Source organism: Amblyraja radiata, chromosome 28 (genome assembly GCF_010909765.2).
Source record: "Amblyraja radiata isolate CabotCenter1 chromosome 28, sAmbRad1.1.pri, whole genome shotgun sequence".
NCBI lineage: Eukaryota > Metazoa > Chordata > Chondrichthyes > Rajiformes > Rajidae > Amblyraja > Amblyraja radiata.
In genome coordinates this window covers 11,426,758-11,445,260 of record NC_045983.1, presented here as the reverse complement: position 1 = coordinate 11,445,260, position 18,503 = coordinate 11,426,758, and the positions used below count along the sequence as shown (strand labels likewise).

Here is an 18,503-nt window from a genome sequence, read left to right as displayed (position 1 = left end):
AAGTTAATGAGGAGGGAGCTTCAACCCAAGTCATTATTATTACCTATTTTATTCAAAATTGATGCTGCTGAAACTAATTGCTTAACAGCTGAATTCAGGAAAGAATGGGTTCATTCTCCAGAAATGAAACATTTGTTAAATCTCATACATCAATGGAATGCGCAAATGTATTTTGTGGCCACATATTGAGGCTGTAATATTACACCGCTTTCTGTTATTTTGTTAGAAGTAATTTTGTGACTTGGTACAATGACTATCGGTGGTGATTTTGGAAGGAAGAGGCAATGGGTAATTCAATCACCAGTTAGTAAATCTCAAAAAGATCCATGGTCACTTAATTTTCATCACAATACAGGCATAGAGTAGGGAAAACACTGGGTATGAATGAAGATGAAAAATAAATTGTATTCCATTAACCATCTGTAAAGACTATTCCAGCTTCTTCAGGGAGTGGCAGTTTAAGTGTGTACTGAAAACTGAAGGGGGATAGGTAAACTGCACTGTACATTTTTCAACCAGATATAATTACTTGCTTTTTTTTTTCAATAATCCCTCTCTCCCACTTAATTTTTTCCTAATCTATGATTTTAGAAAATAAAATAAAAAGGTGTACGACATGTAAATAGATTAGGTTTAAACTGAATCTCAAAGCCAGTGTGAACCTTATAGGAAAAAGTAAGCCGATTAAGAATATTAATAATAACAACGACCAACAAATACAAACATCTAAATCATGCTTGTTAAATCATTTTATTACTAATTACTGTATATTGAATGATTTATTGCATTGTATTTCTAAATTATCTGTTTGGATAACTGAAGAAGAAACAAAATAACCACTAACCACTGAGTAACCTTTCCCAGTCCCAACTAATTGAGCTAGTATGTGTAGAAGGAACTACAGATGCTGGTTTAAACCAAAGATAGACACAAAACGCTGGAGTAGCTCAGCGAGTCAGACAGCATTTCTGGAGGAAAGGAATAGGTGACATTTCGGGTTGAGACCCTTAATTGAGCCAGTATGTTGTTGAAATACTGCTCCACCTCTCCTTCACAAGGTTGTCACACTGTTGGCCACCATCACATGGCTATCATATAATTAGAGCCACTGCCCACTTCTGCAAAACAAATGCATAATTGGGAACCGCTGCTTAATGCAATGGGGATAAAGTAATGTCAAGGTTCTTGCTCATTCCCACCGGGGGAATACACTGTCAGGGTCAACTTATCTTACCTTGCAAATTGGGAATCCTGCAACAATCCCATCCAAGTCAAGTCAAGTTTTATTCGTCACATACACATAAAGTGCAGTGAAATGAATTTGCCAGCAGCGGTACAATTAAAAAAGAACACACAATACACAATAATTTTTTTTAACACAAACATCCACCACAGCATTCATCACTGTGGTGGAAGGCACAAAATTTGGTCAGTCCTCCTCCATTTTCCCCCGTGGTCGGGACCACAACCCTCCGCAATCACCGCTGCGGGTGTCCAGATGTGCAGACAAAGTCCAGGCAAGTCCTGAATCGGTGCCTCCCCACCGGAGACCGCGGCTTCAAGACGGTGTAGGTCGCAGGACGGCGGTCGAAGATCTAAAGTCCCCGCCGTGCCGCAGCCAGAAGCACCGCAGACCGCAGGGCCGGTGGTCAGAGCTCCTCTCCAGGGATCCCCGGCGAGGGATCCCGCTCCGGATGGTAAGTCCCCGCCGCACCCGTGGTTAGAAGTAGGCCGCGGGCCAGAGGTTGGACCTCTTCTCCTCCAGGGTCCCCAACGAGGAATCCCAGGCTCCGGACGCCACGCCAGCTGGAGCTCCGCAGAGCGCAACCCCTGGCGAGGGCTCGCCCGCTCCGCGACGTCTCCGGGAAAGGCCGCACTGATCCTCTATGTTAGGCCATGAGGGAGGTGACATGGAAAAAGTCGCCTCTCCGTGGAGGAGGCGACCAAAGCGGTTTCCCTCTTACCCCCCCACACCACCCCCCACACAAGACACACAGAGAAACATTAAAAACACACATTGAGACACACTAAAAAAACAAAAAAAGTAGAACAAACTAACACGCTGCTGGCAGGGCAGCCGGCTCGCCGCGCCCCCACCGACCTCGCTGGCAAACTCTTGAGAACTGACTCTCAGGCATACTGCATAATGTTAAATCAAACTTCCAAAGGTATAAGGTATCAGGGAAAGAACTACTTTGAACACAAATTTATAAAACTAAATATTTTATAAATTCCGCTGCCTCTGCATGCTTGAACAATTCTGCACCTGTGTTCAAAAATCATAATATACTAATGCACCAGTGAAGGAAGAGATTCACACTTTAAATAATAACTAAACTTAAATTATTGAAAGAAGTTCATGTTACATTTTGTTTTGCCTCGTGTCTTGCCAGTAGCTGTTCCATCTCCATGAAAACCAGTTTGTAGGTGTCATCAATGAAGTTGATCATCTCAGATGACAGGTCAGAATAATCACCAGCTGTGGTTACAAACAAAATAATGAAGTGATCAGATTTCAAATCTCTCTCTCATTCTGGAAAGCTGACATATAATTGGAAGAGTGAGTGAATGGTGTAGAGGAACGCAGAAAATCAAAAATGGAGAACAAATTCCTGTTACTGCTGCAAAACTTCAAAGGTAGTGGTATATACAGTATATGGAAAGTCATTGTTAGTTTAACAAGTCTACACATACTTTGCTAATTATCATACTGAAAATTATAAGCAGTGCAACAATTCTGAGGACATTTTAAGAGCAACAACAAACTATCAAATCAAACAAAGCCATTTATCTTGATCTAAATCTAGATGTGCATGTTTCTGAAATGTGCATCCAACTGCTCCTGAACACATTTTCACTGGTGTCTTCAATGTGTCCCCATTTATAATTAGTTTCACCATACTTCCGATAGTTATATTGTCATTTACGTGGGAAAAATAGTTTTCACTGCCAGAATTGGTTTGATAAGAATAACCAGGAGATCCAGGAGCTAATAAACCACAAACAGTCTTCGATTGGAAACTCCACCAGAACACAAAGAAGGTAAAAAAAAGAATTCTACTGCACCAGAAGGCTGCACTTCAACAGAAAACTTGAGATCTCCACTGAACAGGACATCTCCAGCCAAGGTGACCATGGAGAACTGTCGTGGTTGCTGATGTGTTGCCAAATCAAGAGTCATCTCCTGTGGGAATAAATGACACTAGAGCAATGAAAAAAGTAAGGCAGTGCACTTGACCTACCTGATGGCAAAAAAGATGTCAGTTTAAGGATAGGGGGAAATCTTGGAGGACCGAGAGTGAGGAAACTTTTTTCACACAGGAGTGGTGAATCTCTGGAATCCTCCCGCAGAAGGCCAGTTGAGGGAGTTCCTTGGCTATATTTAAGAGCGAGTTAATGGGCCCTTGTGGCTCAAGGGATAAGGGGGTATGGCCAGATGGCAGGTACAGGATACTGAGTTGGATGATCAGCCATGATCATATTGAATGGCGGTGCAGGCTCGAAGGGCTGAATGGCCTACTCCTGCACCTATTTTCTATGTTTTCTATGTTTTCTATTAATGTATTCTCTTCCCAACTCCATGCAGAATTTTCAAGTGGGCTACAGTTCTTTACCATTGAAGCTGATGGGTTTTTTTATGCTGAGTGTTTCCAACAAAGTTTATTTCTTTGTTTCATAATTCTAGGAAGCGCAATATTCAATTTATTCCCTTTAAAAATATTTTAGTAAATATTCCATATTAATTGGTAATTTAGCCCTTTTATTGGTGGAAGTGTTTTTTTGTAATATTCATTATTATGTCTTTGGCTTTCACCTATCATTCTGGCCTGGCATCTCTGATTGCTGCTAATGCCCATGCCTATATGCCTGGATGCATGGAACATTAATTGCTGCCAATGTGATTTTCTCCCCCAACGTGTTTACTCTTCCTTTGTTGTTGGACCAGTGAAATAATACAAGAGTGCAGTACGACTGAAAGAAATTGCCCATCAAAATATCTTAGGTTTCTGCTCTTTGCAATATGCAAAAGAACCCATCCCATTTAATGATCTGGGAAATGTTTATCCATCAGAGTAGTCCAAATGCTGCAAGGTGGGGTTCTTACCTTATCGTCATTCATGGGCCCTACACATCACATTTACCTGAGTCTGATGTGATGGGGCCTCCTCGCTGGCTATCTTGATTCAAGCACCTAGGTCAAAGCAATGGCTGCAAAGAGTAGAGGTACTGACCCTATAATGTCCCTCATTCCCTCTGACAAAGCAAAGCCGGAGCCAAAGATTAACCTTTCCTCAAAGTTGTCATTGATATTTACAGTGTTTAGATGTCTGATATTTGGACACACATAACATATTGAGATAAATAGTTAAAAGAAAACATTTAAAATAAAATATAAAGTTAATTAAAAAACAAAGAAAATATTAAATACTTTAAAAGAAAGTACAATCATTAAAATAAATGCTCCTCTCTGCTTCCGAATCTGCAGGATTGGAAAACTCATTAAAATCAATATGGTTTTGGATCCTGCCACAAGATATAAGTACTTGTAATATTACCATTATCTTTAATAATAACTTTAATGATTTCCATGTGTTTTTAGAATTGACTTTGTTTTTAATTTAAAACTAGACTAAGTGGGTCCCGTTGGGTCCTTTCACACGGGAGGCCTGGTCCGCCATCGCAACCTGTTCCCCCAACATATTATTCCAGCACTCACCCATACCCCCTAACTGCGCAGGCACGGCTCATTTCCCCTCATCCCCAGCACTCTCTCCCCTTCCTCTTCACCCGCCCTCTTCTTTCTCCTCTCCTCCTCCCCTCCCCCCAATCCCTCCCTCACCTCTCCTTTCCCCTACCCTCAGTCACTCCCTTCCTCTCTCCATAACACCTCTCCCCTCCTTACCTCTCTCCTATCCCTCTATCCCCACTCGCCTCGCCCTATCCCCCCCACTATCCCTCCTCACCTCACCCACTGCCCTCCTCTCCCTCTATTCCCCACTTCCTATCTACCCCATCCCCCCTCCTCTCCCTCGATTTCCCCCTCCTCACCCCACACTCACACCTCATCTCCTCCCTCTAGTTCCCTTCTCCGACCTGCCCCCTAATCCCTCCCTCATCACACCTTCCCCAACCCCTGCAGTCCACTCCCTCCCCTCCCTCCCTCCATAACTCCTCTCCCCTCCATAACCCCCTCCTCTCCCTCTATTCCCCTCCTCCAACACTCTCCCTCCGCACCTCCCCACTTTCCACTCCCTCCCTATCTCCTCCTCTCCCTCAATTCCCCCCATTCTCCCTTATCAACCTCCCCCACTTCCCCCCACTCCCTCCCTTCCCCCTCCTCTTCCTCAATTTCACCACTCTCCCTCCTCACCTCCCTAGGATCTTGAGGTTGCCGCTCCTCTGACTGGAGGTTGCCCTTGACTGGAGCGTTGCCTTGACCGGAGGCCATGCCGACCGGTCCGACAGGAGGCTGCGCCGACTGGAGGCCACACTGACCGGAAGACGCGCCGGTCAACGGCAGGCAGAGGTGGACGCTGTCGGTGACTGACACTGGAGGCCGCGCCGACCGGAAGACTCGCCGGGCAACGCTGGGCAGAGGCGGGCACCGCCAGTGACTGACACTGGAGGCCACGCCGACCGGAGGCCGCGCCGGGCAACGCCGGGCAGAGACGGGCGCCACCGGTGAATGACAGCGGACGCAGCAAATCAGTGCGGCGATGGTGCAGGAAGGGGCGTCGCCGTCCCAGTGGTGACTGACAGGAAAGGAGACCAATCTGCGCATGCGCAGTTTTAAAGATTTCTAAACCTTAATAACTTTTAAAATATACCACCGATCTGATCAAAACTTGTTGCATTTGCAGCACAGGGGAATGGTGAGTAAGGTAGCGAAAAATCAAAGCGCTATCGTGTATCATATTTGCGCAAATGTAAGAACAATGCAAACCAGAAGATAACAAGATGAGAGTTTTAGTTATGTACTAGACTAAGTGGGACCCTGTCACACAGGAGGCCTGGTCCCCCAACGCAATCCGTTCCCTCAACGCAATATTTCAACACTCACCCGTAGCCCCCAACTGCGCAGGCATGGCTCATTTCCCCTCAACCCCCAACACTCCATCCCCCTCCTCTTCACCCTTTCTCTTCTTTCCCCTCCCCCAATCCCACCCTCACCTCTCCCTCCCTCTCCTTTCCCCTGCCCTCATTCCCTCCCTCCCTAACTCCTCTCCCCTCCCTACCCCCCCTCCTATCCCCATCTCCCCCACTCCTCACCTCCCCTATCCCCCCACTATCCCTCCCCACCTCCCCCACTGCCCTCCTCTCCCTCTATTCGCTCTCCTCCCCCACTCTCCCTTCTCAGCTCCTCCCTCTTCTTACCCCTCTCCTCCTACCCTCCCCCAATCCCTCCCGCCCCTCTCCTTTCCCCTACCCTCAGTCCCTCCATCCATCCCTCCCTCCATAACTCCTCTTCCCTCCCTACCCCCCTCCTCTCCCTCTATCCCCCCTCCTCCCCCACTCTCCATCCTCACCTCCCCAGGATCTCAAGGTTGCCGCTCCTCTACCTTCTTGCATGCCCCGGAGGAGCATCAGCTGTCAGCGCCCTCAGAGCTAGGCTCAGGCCTCGGGATCCCCGGCAGGAACGCCGCGCCGGCAGGAAGGTGGACGCCGGCAGGAAGGCGGGCCATGGCCGGTGACTGACAGCAGAGGTTTTTAAACCTTAATAACTTTTAAAATATACAACCGATTGGAACAAAACTTGATGCATTTGCAGCACAGGAAAACAGTCAGTAAGGTGGCGAAAAATCGTAGCGCTATTGCTCAGCGTTTTTACGTAAATGTATTTATTTCTCTCATCTTCCAATTTTCATGCTGATTGAGACCAAAGCAGAGTGTAACTTCAATTTTTGTCCATTCCTTCAGATTAAATCTCTTTATAAATATACAACAAATGTTCTTCAAGCAAACACATTACTTACTTTGGACTGGGAAGTTAGAAATATCACCCAATACATCGTAAATTTTACTGCAAATTAAATGGTCAACCAAAGCTGTCAAACTCTGAGAAAGATTAGATTGAGATTTATGGCAAACATCACCACTCCCAGTTAATATAAGTAATTAGGCATTTTTCTGATTGACGTGAGTTTAATAGGGTTCATTTTTAAACCAATTGTAAATTAGACTTGTTTGAATGAATTTCAGCACCTTTCCACGTTACAATAAATTCCGTATGTACTGCTTGAATGTTTATACACATTAACAAGTTAATGAGGAGGGAGCTTCAACCCAAGTCATTATTATTACCTATTTTATTCAAAATTGATGCTGCTGAAACTAATTGCTTAACAGCTGAATTCAGGAAAGAATGGGTTCATTCTCCAGAAATGAAACATTTGTATATCTCATACATCGATGGAATGCGCAAATGTATTTTGTGGCCACATATTGAGGCTGTAATATTACACCGCTTTCTGTTATTTTGTTAGAAGTAATTTTGTGACTTGGTACAATGACTATCGGTGGTGATTTTGGAAGGAAGAGGCAATGGGTAATTCAATCACCAGTTAGTAAATCTCAAAAAGATCCATGGTCACTTAATTTTCATCACAATACAGGCATAGAGTAGGGATAACACTGGGTATGAATGAAGATGAAAAATAAATTGTATTCCATTAACCATCTGTAAAGACTATTCCAGCTTCTTCAGGGAGTGGCAGTTTAAGTGTGTACTGAAAACTGAAGGGGGATAGGTAAACTGCACTGTACATTTTTCAACCAGATATAATTACTTGCTTTTTTTTTTCAATAATCCCTCTCTCCCACTTAAATTTTTCCTAATCTATGATTTTAGAAAATAAAATAAAAAGGTGTACGACATGTAAATAGATTAGGTTTAAACTGAATCTCAAAGCCAGTGTGAACCTTATAGGAAAAAGTAAGCCGATTAAGAATATTAATAGTAACAACGACCAACAAATACAAACATCTAAATCATGCTTGTTAAATCATTTTATTACTAATTACTGTATATTGAACGATTTATTGCATTGTATTTCTAAATTATCTGTTTGGATAACTGAAGAAGAAACAAAATAACCACTAACCACTGAGTAACCTTTCTCAGTCCCAACTAATTGAGCTAGTATGTGTAGAAAGGAACTACAGATGCTGGTTTAAACCAAAGATAGACACAAAACGCTGGAGTAGCTCAGCGAGTCAGACAGCATTTCTGGAGGAAAGGAATAGGTGACATTTCGGGTTGAGACCCTTAATTGAGCCAGTATGTTGTTGAAATACTGCTCCACCTCTCCCTCACAAGGTTGTCACACTGTTGGCCACCATCACATGGCTACCATATAATTAGAGCCACTGCCCACTTCTGCAAAACAAATGCATAATTGGGAACCGCTGCTTAATGCAATGGGGATAAAGTAATGTCAAGGTTCTTGCTCATTCCCACCGGGGGAATACACTGTCAGGGTCAACTTATCTTACCTTGCAAATTGGGAATCCTGCAACAATCCCATCCAAGTCAAGTCAAGTCAAGTTTTATTCGTCACATGCACATAAAGTGCAGTGAAATGAATTTGCCAGCAGCGGTACAATTAAAAAAGAACACACAATACACAATAAAAATTTTTTAACACAAACATCCACCACAGCATTCATCACTGTGGTGGAAGGCACAAAATTTGGTCAGTCCTCCTCCATTTTCCCCCGTGGTCGGGACCACAACCCTCCGCAATCACCGCTGCGGGTGTCCAGATGTGCAGACAAAGTAAGTCCAGGCAAGTCCTGAATCGGTGCCTCCCCACCGGAGAACGCTGCTTCAAGATGGTGTAGGCCGCAGGACAGCGGTCGAAGATCTAAAGTCCACGCCGTGCCGCAGCCAGAAGCACCGCAGACCGCAGGGCCGGTGGTCGGAGCTCCTCTCCAGGGATCCCCAGCGAGGGATCCCGCTCCGGATGGTAAGTCCCCGCCGCACCCATGGTTAGAAGTAGGCCGCGGGCCAGAGGTTGGACCTCTTCTCCTCCAGGGTCCCCAACGAGGAATCCCAGGTTCCGGACGCCATGCCAGCTGGAGCTCCGCAGAGCGCAACCCCTGGCGAGGGCTCGCCCGCTCCGCGACGTCTCCGGGAAAGGCCGCACTGATCCTCTATGTTAGGCCACGAGGGAGGTGACATGGAAAAAGTCGCCTCTCCGTGGAGGAGGCGACCAAAGCGGTTTCCCTCTTACCCCCCCCCACACCACCCCCCACACAAGACACACAGAGAAACATTAAAAACACACATTGAGACACACTAAAAAAACAAAAAAAGTAGAACAAACTAACACGCTGCTGGCAGGGCAGCCGACTCGCCGCGCCCCCACCGACCTCGCTGGCAAACTCTTGAGAACTGACTCTCAGGCATACTGCATAATGTTAAATCAAACTTCCAAAGGTATAAGGTATCAGGGAAAGAACTACTTTGAACACAATGAAAACTAAATATTTTATAAATTCCGCTGCCTCTGCATGCTTGAACAATTCTGCACCTGTGTTCAAAAATCATAATATACTAATGCACCAGTGAAGGAAGAGATTCACACTTTAAATAATAACTAAACTTAAATTATTGAAAGAAGTTCATATTACATTTTGTTTTGCCTCGTGTCTTGCCAGTAGCTGTTCCATCTCCATGAAAACCAGTTTGTAGGTGTCATCAATGAAGTTGATCATCTCAGATGACAGGTCAGAATAATCACCAGCTGTGGTTACAAACAAAATAATGAAGTGATCAGATTTCAAATCTCTCTCTCATTCTGGAAAGCTGACATATAATTGGAAGAGTGAGTGAATGGTGAAGAGGAACGCACAAAATCAAAACTGGAGAACAAATTCCTGTTACTGCTGCAAAACTTCAAAGGTAGTGGTATATACAGTATATGGAAAGTCATTGTTAGTTTAACAAGTCTACACATACTTTGCTAATTATCATACTGAAAATTATAAGCAGTGCAACAATTCTGAGGACATTTTAGGAGCAACAACAAACTATCAAATCAAACAAAGCCATTTATCTTGATCTAAATCTAGATGTGCATGTTTCTGAAATGTGCATCCAACTGCTCCTGAACACATTTCCACTGGTGTCTTCAATGTGTCCCCATTTATAATTAGTTTCACCATACTTCCGATAGTTATATTGTCATTTACGTGGGAAAAATAGTTTTCACTGCCAGAATTGGTTTGATAAGAATAACCAGGAGATCCAGGAGCTAATAAACCACAAACAGTCTTCGATTGGAAACTCCACCAGAACACAAAGAAGGTAAAAAAAAAGAATTCTACTGCACCAGAAGGCTGCACTTCAACAGAAAACTTGAGATCTAAAGAACAGGTCGTGGATGGAAAAGGCACAGAAGATCAGGTGACTCATGGACAACTAAGATGTGCAAATTGCTCAACACTGCCAAGGACATCTCCAGCCCAAACACAATGAGCCAACTATTCTCAACTATGATTTTCTCCTTGACACGAGTGCACTTGACCCTACACCATGGCAAACCAACTTGTCTGCCTAAGATAGACACAAAATGCTGGAGCAACTCAGCGGGTCAGGCAACATCTCTGGAGAGAAGGAATGAGTGACGTTTCGGGTCGAGATCCTTATTCAGACTGATGTCAGGGGAGAGGGAGATACATACTTAAGGAAGTGTGAAAGCAGGACAAAGGGAATCAAGTTCAAGGAAAATGTTCCTTCCTATAAACCAGCATCTGCAGTTCCTTCCTACACAACTTGTCTGCCTCACTGTTGCCCAGATAAGAAAATAAACGGCCATATGCCAAACAAAAACAAGGCCTGTGAAACAGACTACATCACTGCTGAAGTTTCAAAATTCTGTTGAGGGAAACTTCAATCACAAATTCACAACCTCAATTCCTGATGTCTTCATTCTCCCAGTAAATATTTTTTTCCTCATTACATCCCAGTCCTGAGACTGCGGTCTTTCATATAAGACCTTCACTGTTGGAGGAATCATCCTTCTTGCATTCAGGCTGCTGAATCCTGTCAGAAATGTGTACATTTCCATGCTATTCTCTCTCATTCTTCCAAACTCTGCTGAATATAAGCCTAATTCATCAAATCTTTCCTCGTATCCTGCAATCTCAAGAATTATTATCAAGTATATTTTCTTAGATAAGGAGCCAAAGTTGCACACAATATTCCAGGTCTGGTGTCACCAAAACTCTGAACAATTGTACTAAAACATCCTTGTGCCTGTATTCAAAGCCTCTTGCACTATCCAACATATAATTTGCCTTCTGGTTGGCTACACCAACATGTTTACTATCAGATACTTTTTAAAGCAGCTGAAAAATAATTAATAAATTAAAAACTATTTAAAAAAATTAAAAATTAAAAAATAGCAAATGTATCTAAAACATTAAATTGTTGTTAATTAATTATAAATATATACTGAAGTACATGAAAAATAACCCGTAAATGTACTTAAGCTTGTTAAATGAAGGTTGTTAACCACATTCAAATGAATGGACCTGTGCTGGAGGCACTGGCAGACGCTTTGTATTTGGCCACTCGGCTCAGCAGCTCCAGACTTAATGGGGAGTCTAGAGATGGAGGCATCTCACCTCCAACATATTTCGGACATTTATTCTGCAGTGTCCAGGCACACGTCCAGAATGTACTGATGCATACACTGCAGCTAACCAACCATTCCCAATGGAACTAGCTCACTCAGCACAATGAATTGCAGAATTATCAAAACCTATCCCATAATGGGTGCCCCCAATCACAGTTTCAGGCATCTAGATTAAGGTTTAGGTTTATTATTGTCACCTGTACCGAGGTACAGTGAAAAGCTTTGTTTTGCATGCTATACAATCAAGTCAGGTAATACTATACATAAATACAACAAGCCAAACTTAAGTCGGACAGTTAGAGCAAAGGGAAAGATACAGAGTGCAGAATATAGTTCTCAACATTCAGCACACCAGTTCCAGAGACAAAGTCCAATGTCCGCAATGAGGTTAAGGTGAATCGGACAATACCCAGCTTATGGAAGGACTGTTCAGAAGCCTGATAACTATGGGAAGAAGCTGCTCCTGCCTCTGGTGGTGCTCGCTTTCAAGCTTCGGTATCTTCTGCCCGACAGAAACTGAGATAAGAAGGAATGATTGGCATGGATCGAATCTTTGATTATGTTGGCTGGTTTTATGAAGCAGTATTAAGAGAGTCAAGAGGGTTTAATTGTCACAAGTAGCAAAACTGAATAATGAAATTCTTATGGCCTGTCCCACTTAGGCAACTTTTGTACTAAAGTCGCCACATGTTCGCGGGTGTTTGCCGGGGAGTCGCCTTCATGGTCGTGAGGAGTTCCCGTATTCTGGGAGCTAGTCGCGGCCTCATTATGGATACCGTGAATTTTTCAACCTGTCAACACATGTTGAAAAATTAGCGGCGACTAGAATGAAGTCGCCATGGAGAGTGGCGAGAATTCTCGAGCCCTAGGTGGGTCGCCAGAAGGTCCTAATGGGTTGCCAGGAGGTCGAAGGTTCTCGGAGGTTCTCATAGGTTGTAGGCAGTGCTAACTGGTGAATTTCATTGGCTCATTGGGAAAAAAAAGGTAAGCAGTAGTTTTCAGAACCAAAGATAACTGACCGGTAATTAAATGTTAAATGTCTGCCGAGCTTCACAGCCGTGTATCTCTGGCTTCTTAAAAGTTGTCTCCACTCATTCTCCCCCCTTCACCCCCCCTCACTTCCCCTCTTTTAAAGGGCTTACCGTACACTGTGCTTTAGCCGTCTTTTTACAGCACCAACCTCCCTGTGTCTGTTTCACCTTGGCTTTGCACCGTGTGCATTTTTTAGACAGCGCTCCCCCCGCTTGCCCTGTCCCTCGCCTGCATAACGGGCTGGTGAAGGAAGTGATGCATTTGTATGTGTGTGTGTTCCACTCTGACAGTCGCAGTTTCAGTTGCCGGTTTTTCAGGCGATTGCCGGCAACTTGACAGTCGCCGGTAGTCCACTGAAAAATTGCCTAAGTGGGACAGGCCCATCATTTGCAGCAGGTTTGTACACACAGGACTCAATAGATAACATAATAAACAAACAAAAACATTAGATAAATAAAAAAAATAAAGTGCAAAACAAACAAAGCTCGAATGGGTCCCTCATGCAACCAATACGGTTCGTAGTTCGTAGTGTTCAATAGCCTGGCAGTTGTTGGGAAGAAGCTGTTCCTGAACGTAGACGTCACATTTTTCAGACTCCTATACCTTCTTCGCGATGGTTGGAGTGAAATGAAATTGTGCCAAGGGTGGTGTGGGTCCTTGATGATGAGCATTAAGTGTAGTTGGAGTCAATAGTGGAGAATCTGGCCTGTGTGATCGACAGGCTACATATTATGATTCAAATCCCTATTCTGTTTTTAAAAATCCCCTAATTTCCCCTCTCATTCTTTAACAAATACATTACATCTAAAAATTAATCTCCCTTCTAAGGATGAAACACACCTTCCTGTTCACACATGCCATGGGTACAAGGTTGATAGTCTGAATATCCTATTTCATATGGATATGCAGGGAATGTAGGATATGGATAATGTGCAAGCGGATGAGATTGTTTTAAACTTGGCATCATGTTCGGCATTACATTGTAGGACTAAGGGGCTGTTCTATGTTCTATAATATATTAACAGAATCAACTCCAATAATGACTAAAATACTATTGTAGAATACTTATGTATATTGTAGGATGCCAAAATCTTACCTAGCCTCCTTTGGCAGCCACACTTTTCAGCTGTCTTCAGCATAATTTCATGTAACCACACTCTTGTATCCCGAACTAAGCCCTCATGGTGATCAATGTCCATATTGGTTGACTGCTATTCCAGGGAAGGATAAAGAGTACAAAAATTACTTGTTTGTGGTACAGAACAATGGAAAAGCAGAAATTCCAAAGTTTCCTGAATAACTTTAACAATCTTAAAGACTTATGTTTAATTTTGAGCTATAATGAAAACGGAGTTGTTACTGCTATGTCACTTAGCCACATGTATTAACACTCGAATTAAATTCAAAAACTTCAGTGCATTATATTCCAAAACATTATTTTGAGGGAAAATGTTTTATATATATATAAGATCTGGTGATATCTGATTTTTTTTGTTGTTAATTGCTCATAATATAGCAATCTATTAGTGCGAAGCATGGATATTCAGCTACCAAACCTTTCACTTGATTGCCCCCCAACACTTTAAAAATGTAATGGCTCTTCATAGGTTTTCATTATTTTTAAAGACAGTAATACCATACCATTATATTTTTTGCCAATTTCAAGACACTACAGAACATCACCCTGATTAGTAAGGTTTCTTGATTAGAAAGGATGTCGGGGGTTATGGGGTGAAAGCAAGAGAATTGGGTTGAGAGGAAAGATAGATCAGCCATGATGGAATGGCGTAATAGACTTGATGGACCAATGGCCTAATTCTGCTTCTGGAAGTTATGAATTTATCACCCAACAAGTTAATCCATGCTATTTTATTAAGTACTTAACTGAAATTGACAAAACCATAAACAGTTACAGTTTTACTGCTACCCAGCACTGTGTAAATAACAAACCCATCATGGCATGGCATTTTACTAGGAATTAGGTCTCTTTAAGGCAGTGAATCTGCTGCAGTATAGTATCATTGATCTTGGCACAGTGATTAATTCAAATCTAAATTTAATTTGTGAGTATTGTACCATGAGTACCTAACAGCTAAGCCTGGTCCTGTCCTACTGAATGTCTGGAGGCATCTGTTTTCCAGCAGGTGTCACAGGATAAAGAAGAAAGCCTGGCTGATATTCTTCCTTGTGTTGACAGATGCCAAATCCAATCAGGGCTTCCAAACCACTGTCAGCTAATTCAGAGAGATTAGAAATAGAGTCTGCAACCTTGAATTCTTGGCATGCTGGCCAAATCCTAAACAACATAGTTGTCAAACCGGGTCAATCTCAATTGGTAAAGAAAAACACAAATAATGAAAAAGCAAAAAAAAATTGTAGATGCTAGAAATCTGAAATATAAAGAGAAAATAGTGGATATATTCAGTAGGTTAGGTACCATTTTGTGGAAAGAAAAACAGCGTTAATGTTTAAGTGTCCTCTCAGCAGACAAGGTTACTGAAATATTAATACCCACAAACACAATCCATCCATCAATCAATTTATCAATCTATCTTACCATAAGAAATGTTTGATTCACTAATTCCAGTATTTCCCATTTGCGATACACACAAAATAAATTATTTCAACTTGTTTTCAGCCAGGGGAGTGGTAGAGTCATTAAAATTGGCAATTACTGTCATGGGCCAGAAGCCGAAGTCAAGGGCATAGTGACACATCTCTATCAGTTGATCTGAATGCCTTTTACGCCCGTTTTGAATAGGCAAACAAAGTACATCCCTAAGTACATCCCCCGATCGCCCAATGGCTCTGTCCGATACATCTGGATGGCCGTGTGAACAGTGAGGAGGATGCTATGAGAATGCAGGGTGACTTGGACAGGTTGGGAGAGTGGACAGATGCAGTTTAATGTAGATAAACATGAGGTTATCCACTTTGGTAGCAAAAACAGGAAGGCAGATTATTATCAAAATGGTGTCAAGTTGGGAAAAGGGGAAGTACAACTGGATCTGGGGGTCCTTGTTCGTCAGTCAATTAAAGTAAGCATGCAGGCAGTGAAGAAAGCGAATGGCATATTGGCCTTCATAACAAGAGGAGTTGAGTATAGGAGCAAAGAGGTCCTTCTGCAGTTATACGGGGCCCTAGTGAGACCACACCTGGAGTATTGTGTGCAGTTTTGGTCCCCTAATTTGAGAAAGGGCATTATTGCTATTGAGGGAGCGCAGCGTAGGTTTACAAGGTTAATTCCCGGGATGGCGGGACTGTCATATGCTGAGAGAATGGAGTGGCTGGGCTTGTATACTCTGGAGTTTAGAATGAGAGGGGATCTTATTGAAACATATAAGATTATTAAGGATCTGGACACGCTAGAGGCAGGAAACATGTTCCCGATGTTGGGGGAGTCCTGAACCAGGGGCCACAGTTTAAGAATAAGGGGTAAGCCATTTAGAACGGAGATGAGGAAACACTTTTTCACACAGAGAGTTGTGAGTCTATGGAATTCTCTGTGGGCGGTGGAGGCCGGTTCTCTGGATACTTTCAAGAGAGAGCTAGATAGGGCTCTTAAAGATAGCGGAATCAGGGGATCTGAGGAGAAAGCAGGAACAGGGTATTGATTGGAGATGATCAGCCATGATCACATTGAATGGCGGTGCTGGCTCGAAGGGCCGAATGGCCTACTCCCGCATCCATTGTCTATTGTCTATCTCAGTGGCCGAAGTCAGAACTACTTTCACAACTGTAAAGTTTCAGAAAGCGGCCTAGACGGAGACCTGAGATATGTTCTGAAAGCATGCTGCAGTCAACTGGCTACATCATCTCCTTGTTTACTTCGGAGAAACCTCCATCATTCCAGTCCCAAGAAAAATAAAGCAACCTGTCTCAATAACTACCATCTAATTGCTCTATTGTCAACCATAATGAAGTGTTTGGAAAAATTGGTAGTGGCCCATATTGTGCCAGTCATCCAGACAATATAGATCTCTACAGGAAAAATAAGTCTAAGGAGGACGCCATCTCTCTTGCATTACATTCAGCCATGGATGGTTTCGATGATCAGAACACCTATGTCATGATACTTTTCTTGACTATAGTTCAGCCTTCACCACCTTAATTCCAAATAAGATCATCTCTAAACGTCTTGTCCTCGGCCTTGAGTCTCCATAGGCAACTGTCTTCTCGACTTCTTGATCAACAGACCTCAGACAGTTAGAATTGGTTACAACATTAACTCCACCCTGGGCCTCAACACTAGGTTGTGAGCTCAGTCCCTTGCTCTACTTTCTGTATGTCTATGATTGTGTGGCCAAGAACAATTCCACCTCACTCTTTAAGTTTGCCAATTATATCACTGTTGTTGGCCAGATCTACAACAACGATGAAATGAAGCACAAGAAAGAGATTGAGAACCTAATGTCATGGTGTCAGGACAATCACCTAGCCCTTAACATCAGCAAGGCAAAAGAGTTGATTGTTGACCAAAGGAAGCGTGGGGTGAACTCAAACCTGTCCTCAGCAATGGAACAGCTGATGAGCTCATCAACCATAGCTCCAGGTTCCTTGGCATCCAATATCAGCAACAACCCAAGTCCCCTCATGCTGATGTGGTGATCTAGAAAGCACTTTAACGTATTTATTTTCTTAGGCACCTGAGAAGATTCAGCATGTCCCTGAGGATTCTCTCAAATTTCTATAGATGTGCTTCAGAAAGTATTCTGATTGGATACATCTCAACCTCTCAACTGTTGACTGAATGAACCTTCAAAGAGTGGTGAACACAGCCCAGTCCATCACAGGCTCTTCACTTCCTTCCACTCCGTCCATTTTCAGAATGCTAGAGGGAAGTCTCCTTTGGGAGAAGAGAGAGGAACTCCAGACTTAAGAACAGCTTCTTCCTCACTGTTTTCTGTCTCCCTAACTAATCATCTCTTTTATACACACTTTCTGGAGGTGCTACTCTTATTCATAACACATTCTGTTATTCCATTATTGTACTTTCAAATTTGTTTGCACTGATCGGATTTTGCACTACAATCCTGCACCATTCTGTTGTTTTGCACAGATTGTATTTATTATATTTACCATGACTATGTGTACAGTTTACTCTGTGAACTTCATGTGAACAAGTAATTTCGTTACACCCCTGTATATATGACAATAATCTAATCTAATCTGTTATGTGCAAGAAGCCATCATTTGAGAATTATATACTACTGGAAGAGATTACACAGATAGAATTTTGAAATTATCATAGAAATTATGGAGGAATCTGAGACGAGGACAAGAATGTTTAATTAAGGAATTGTATAACCAGAAGGCAAGCACAAGGGGATGGATGATGACGTGTACTATTTAGTGGGACACTGGCAATGAAGATGTGAGTGATCTCTAGATCATGGAAATTAAAACAAAGGATAATGGCCAGGTATGTATTGGAATAATTATATATAACTGGCAAGATAAGGGTTTCAACAGTTTTGAAATCATGACACAGTATGAAGGCTATTTTAGCTGTTCTTGGTGAAGACAGAGATGAGATTCAAAGCTCAACTGTGGGTCAAAGATAACATCAAAGTCATACAATGTCTGCTACAGTGAGGGACAGAGTTGATGACCAGAGACAAAACTTTTCTTCAGGAATAATGTCCATAGCTTCAGGTTTCCTTGGAAGAGTTTTACATTCACTCAGTAGTAGATATGAATCAAATTATCTGACAATTTAGACAGAGGAATGTTCTTGTTGAAATAAAGCTAGGCTTCATCTGTGCACACGTGGAAACTATCCAGAGCTCACCTGCATACCAGGCTGCTCGTTGGCTGATGTTCTTTTGT

The 18,503-nt window shown here is 42.8% G+C and overlaps 1 protein-coding gene across 1 annotated transcript in view; it reads right to left on the bottom strand.

Moving 5' to 3' along the window:
• Positions 1-2,512, bottom strand: part of LOC116989141 — a 65,414-nt gene extending 62,902 nt beyond the window's left edge. Inside the window, exon 1 of the mRNA XM_033046368.1 lies at positions 2,367-2,512. Coding sequence (XP_032902259.1) covers positions 2,367-2,450 — 84 coding nt within the window. The 5' untranslated portion in view covers positions 2,451-2,512. The remainder of the gene's footprint in view (positions 1-2,366) is intronic.
• Positions 2,513-18,503: the final 15,991 nt, after the last annotated feature.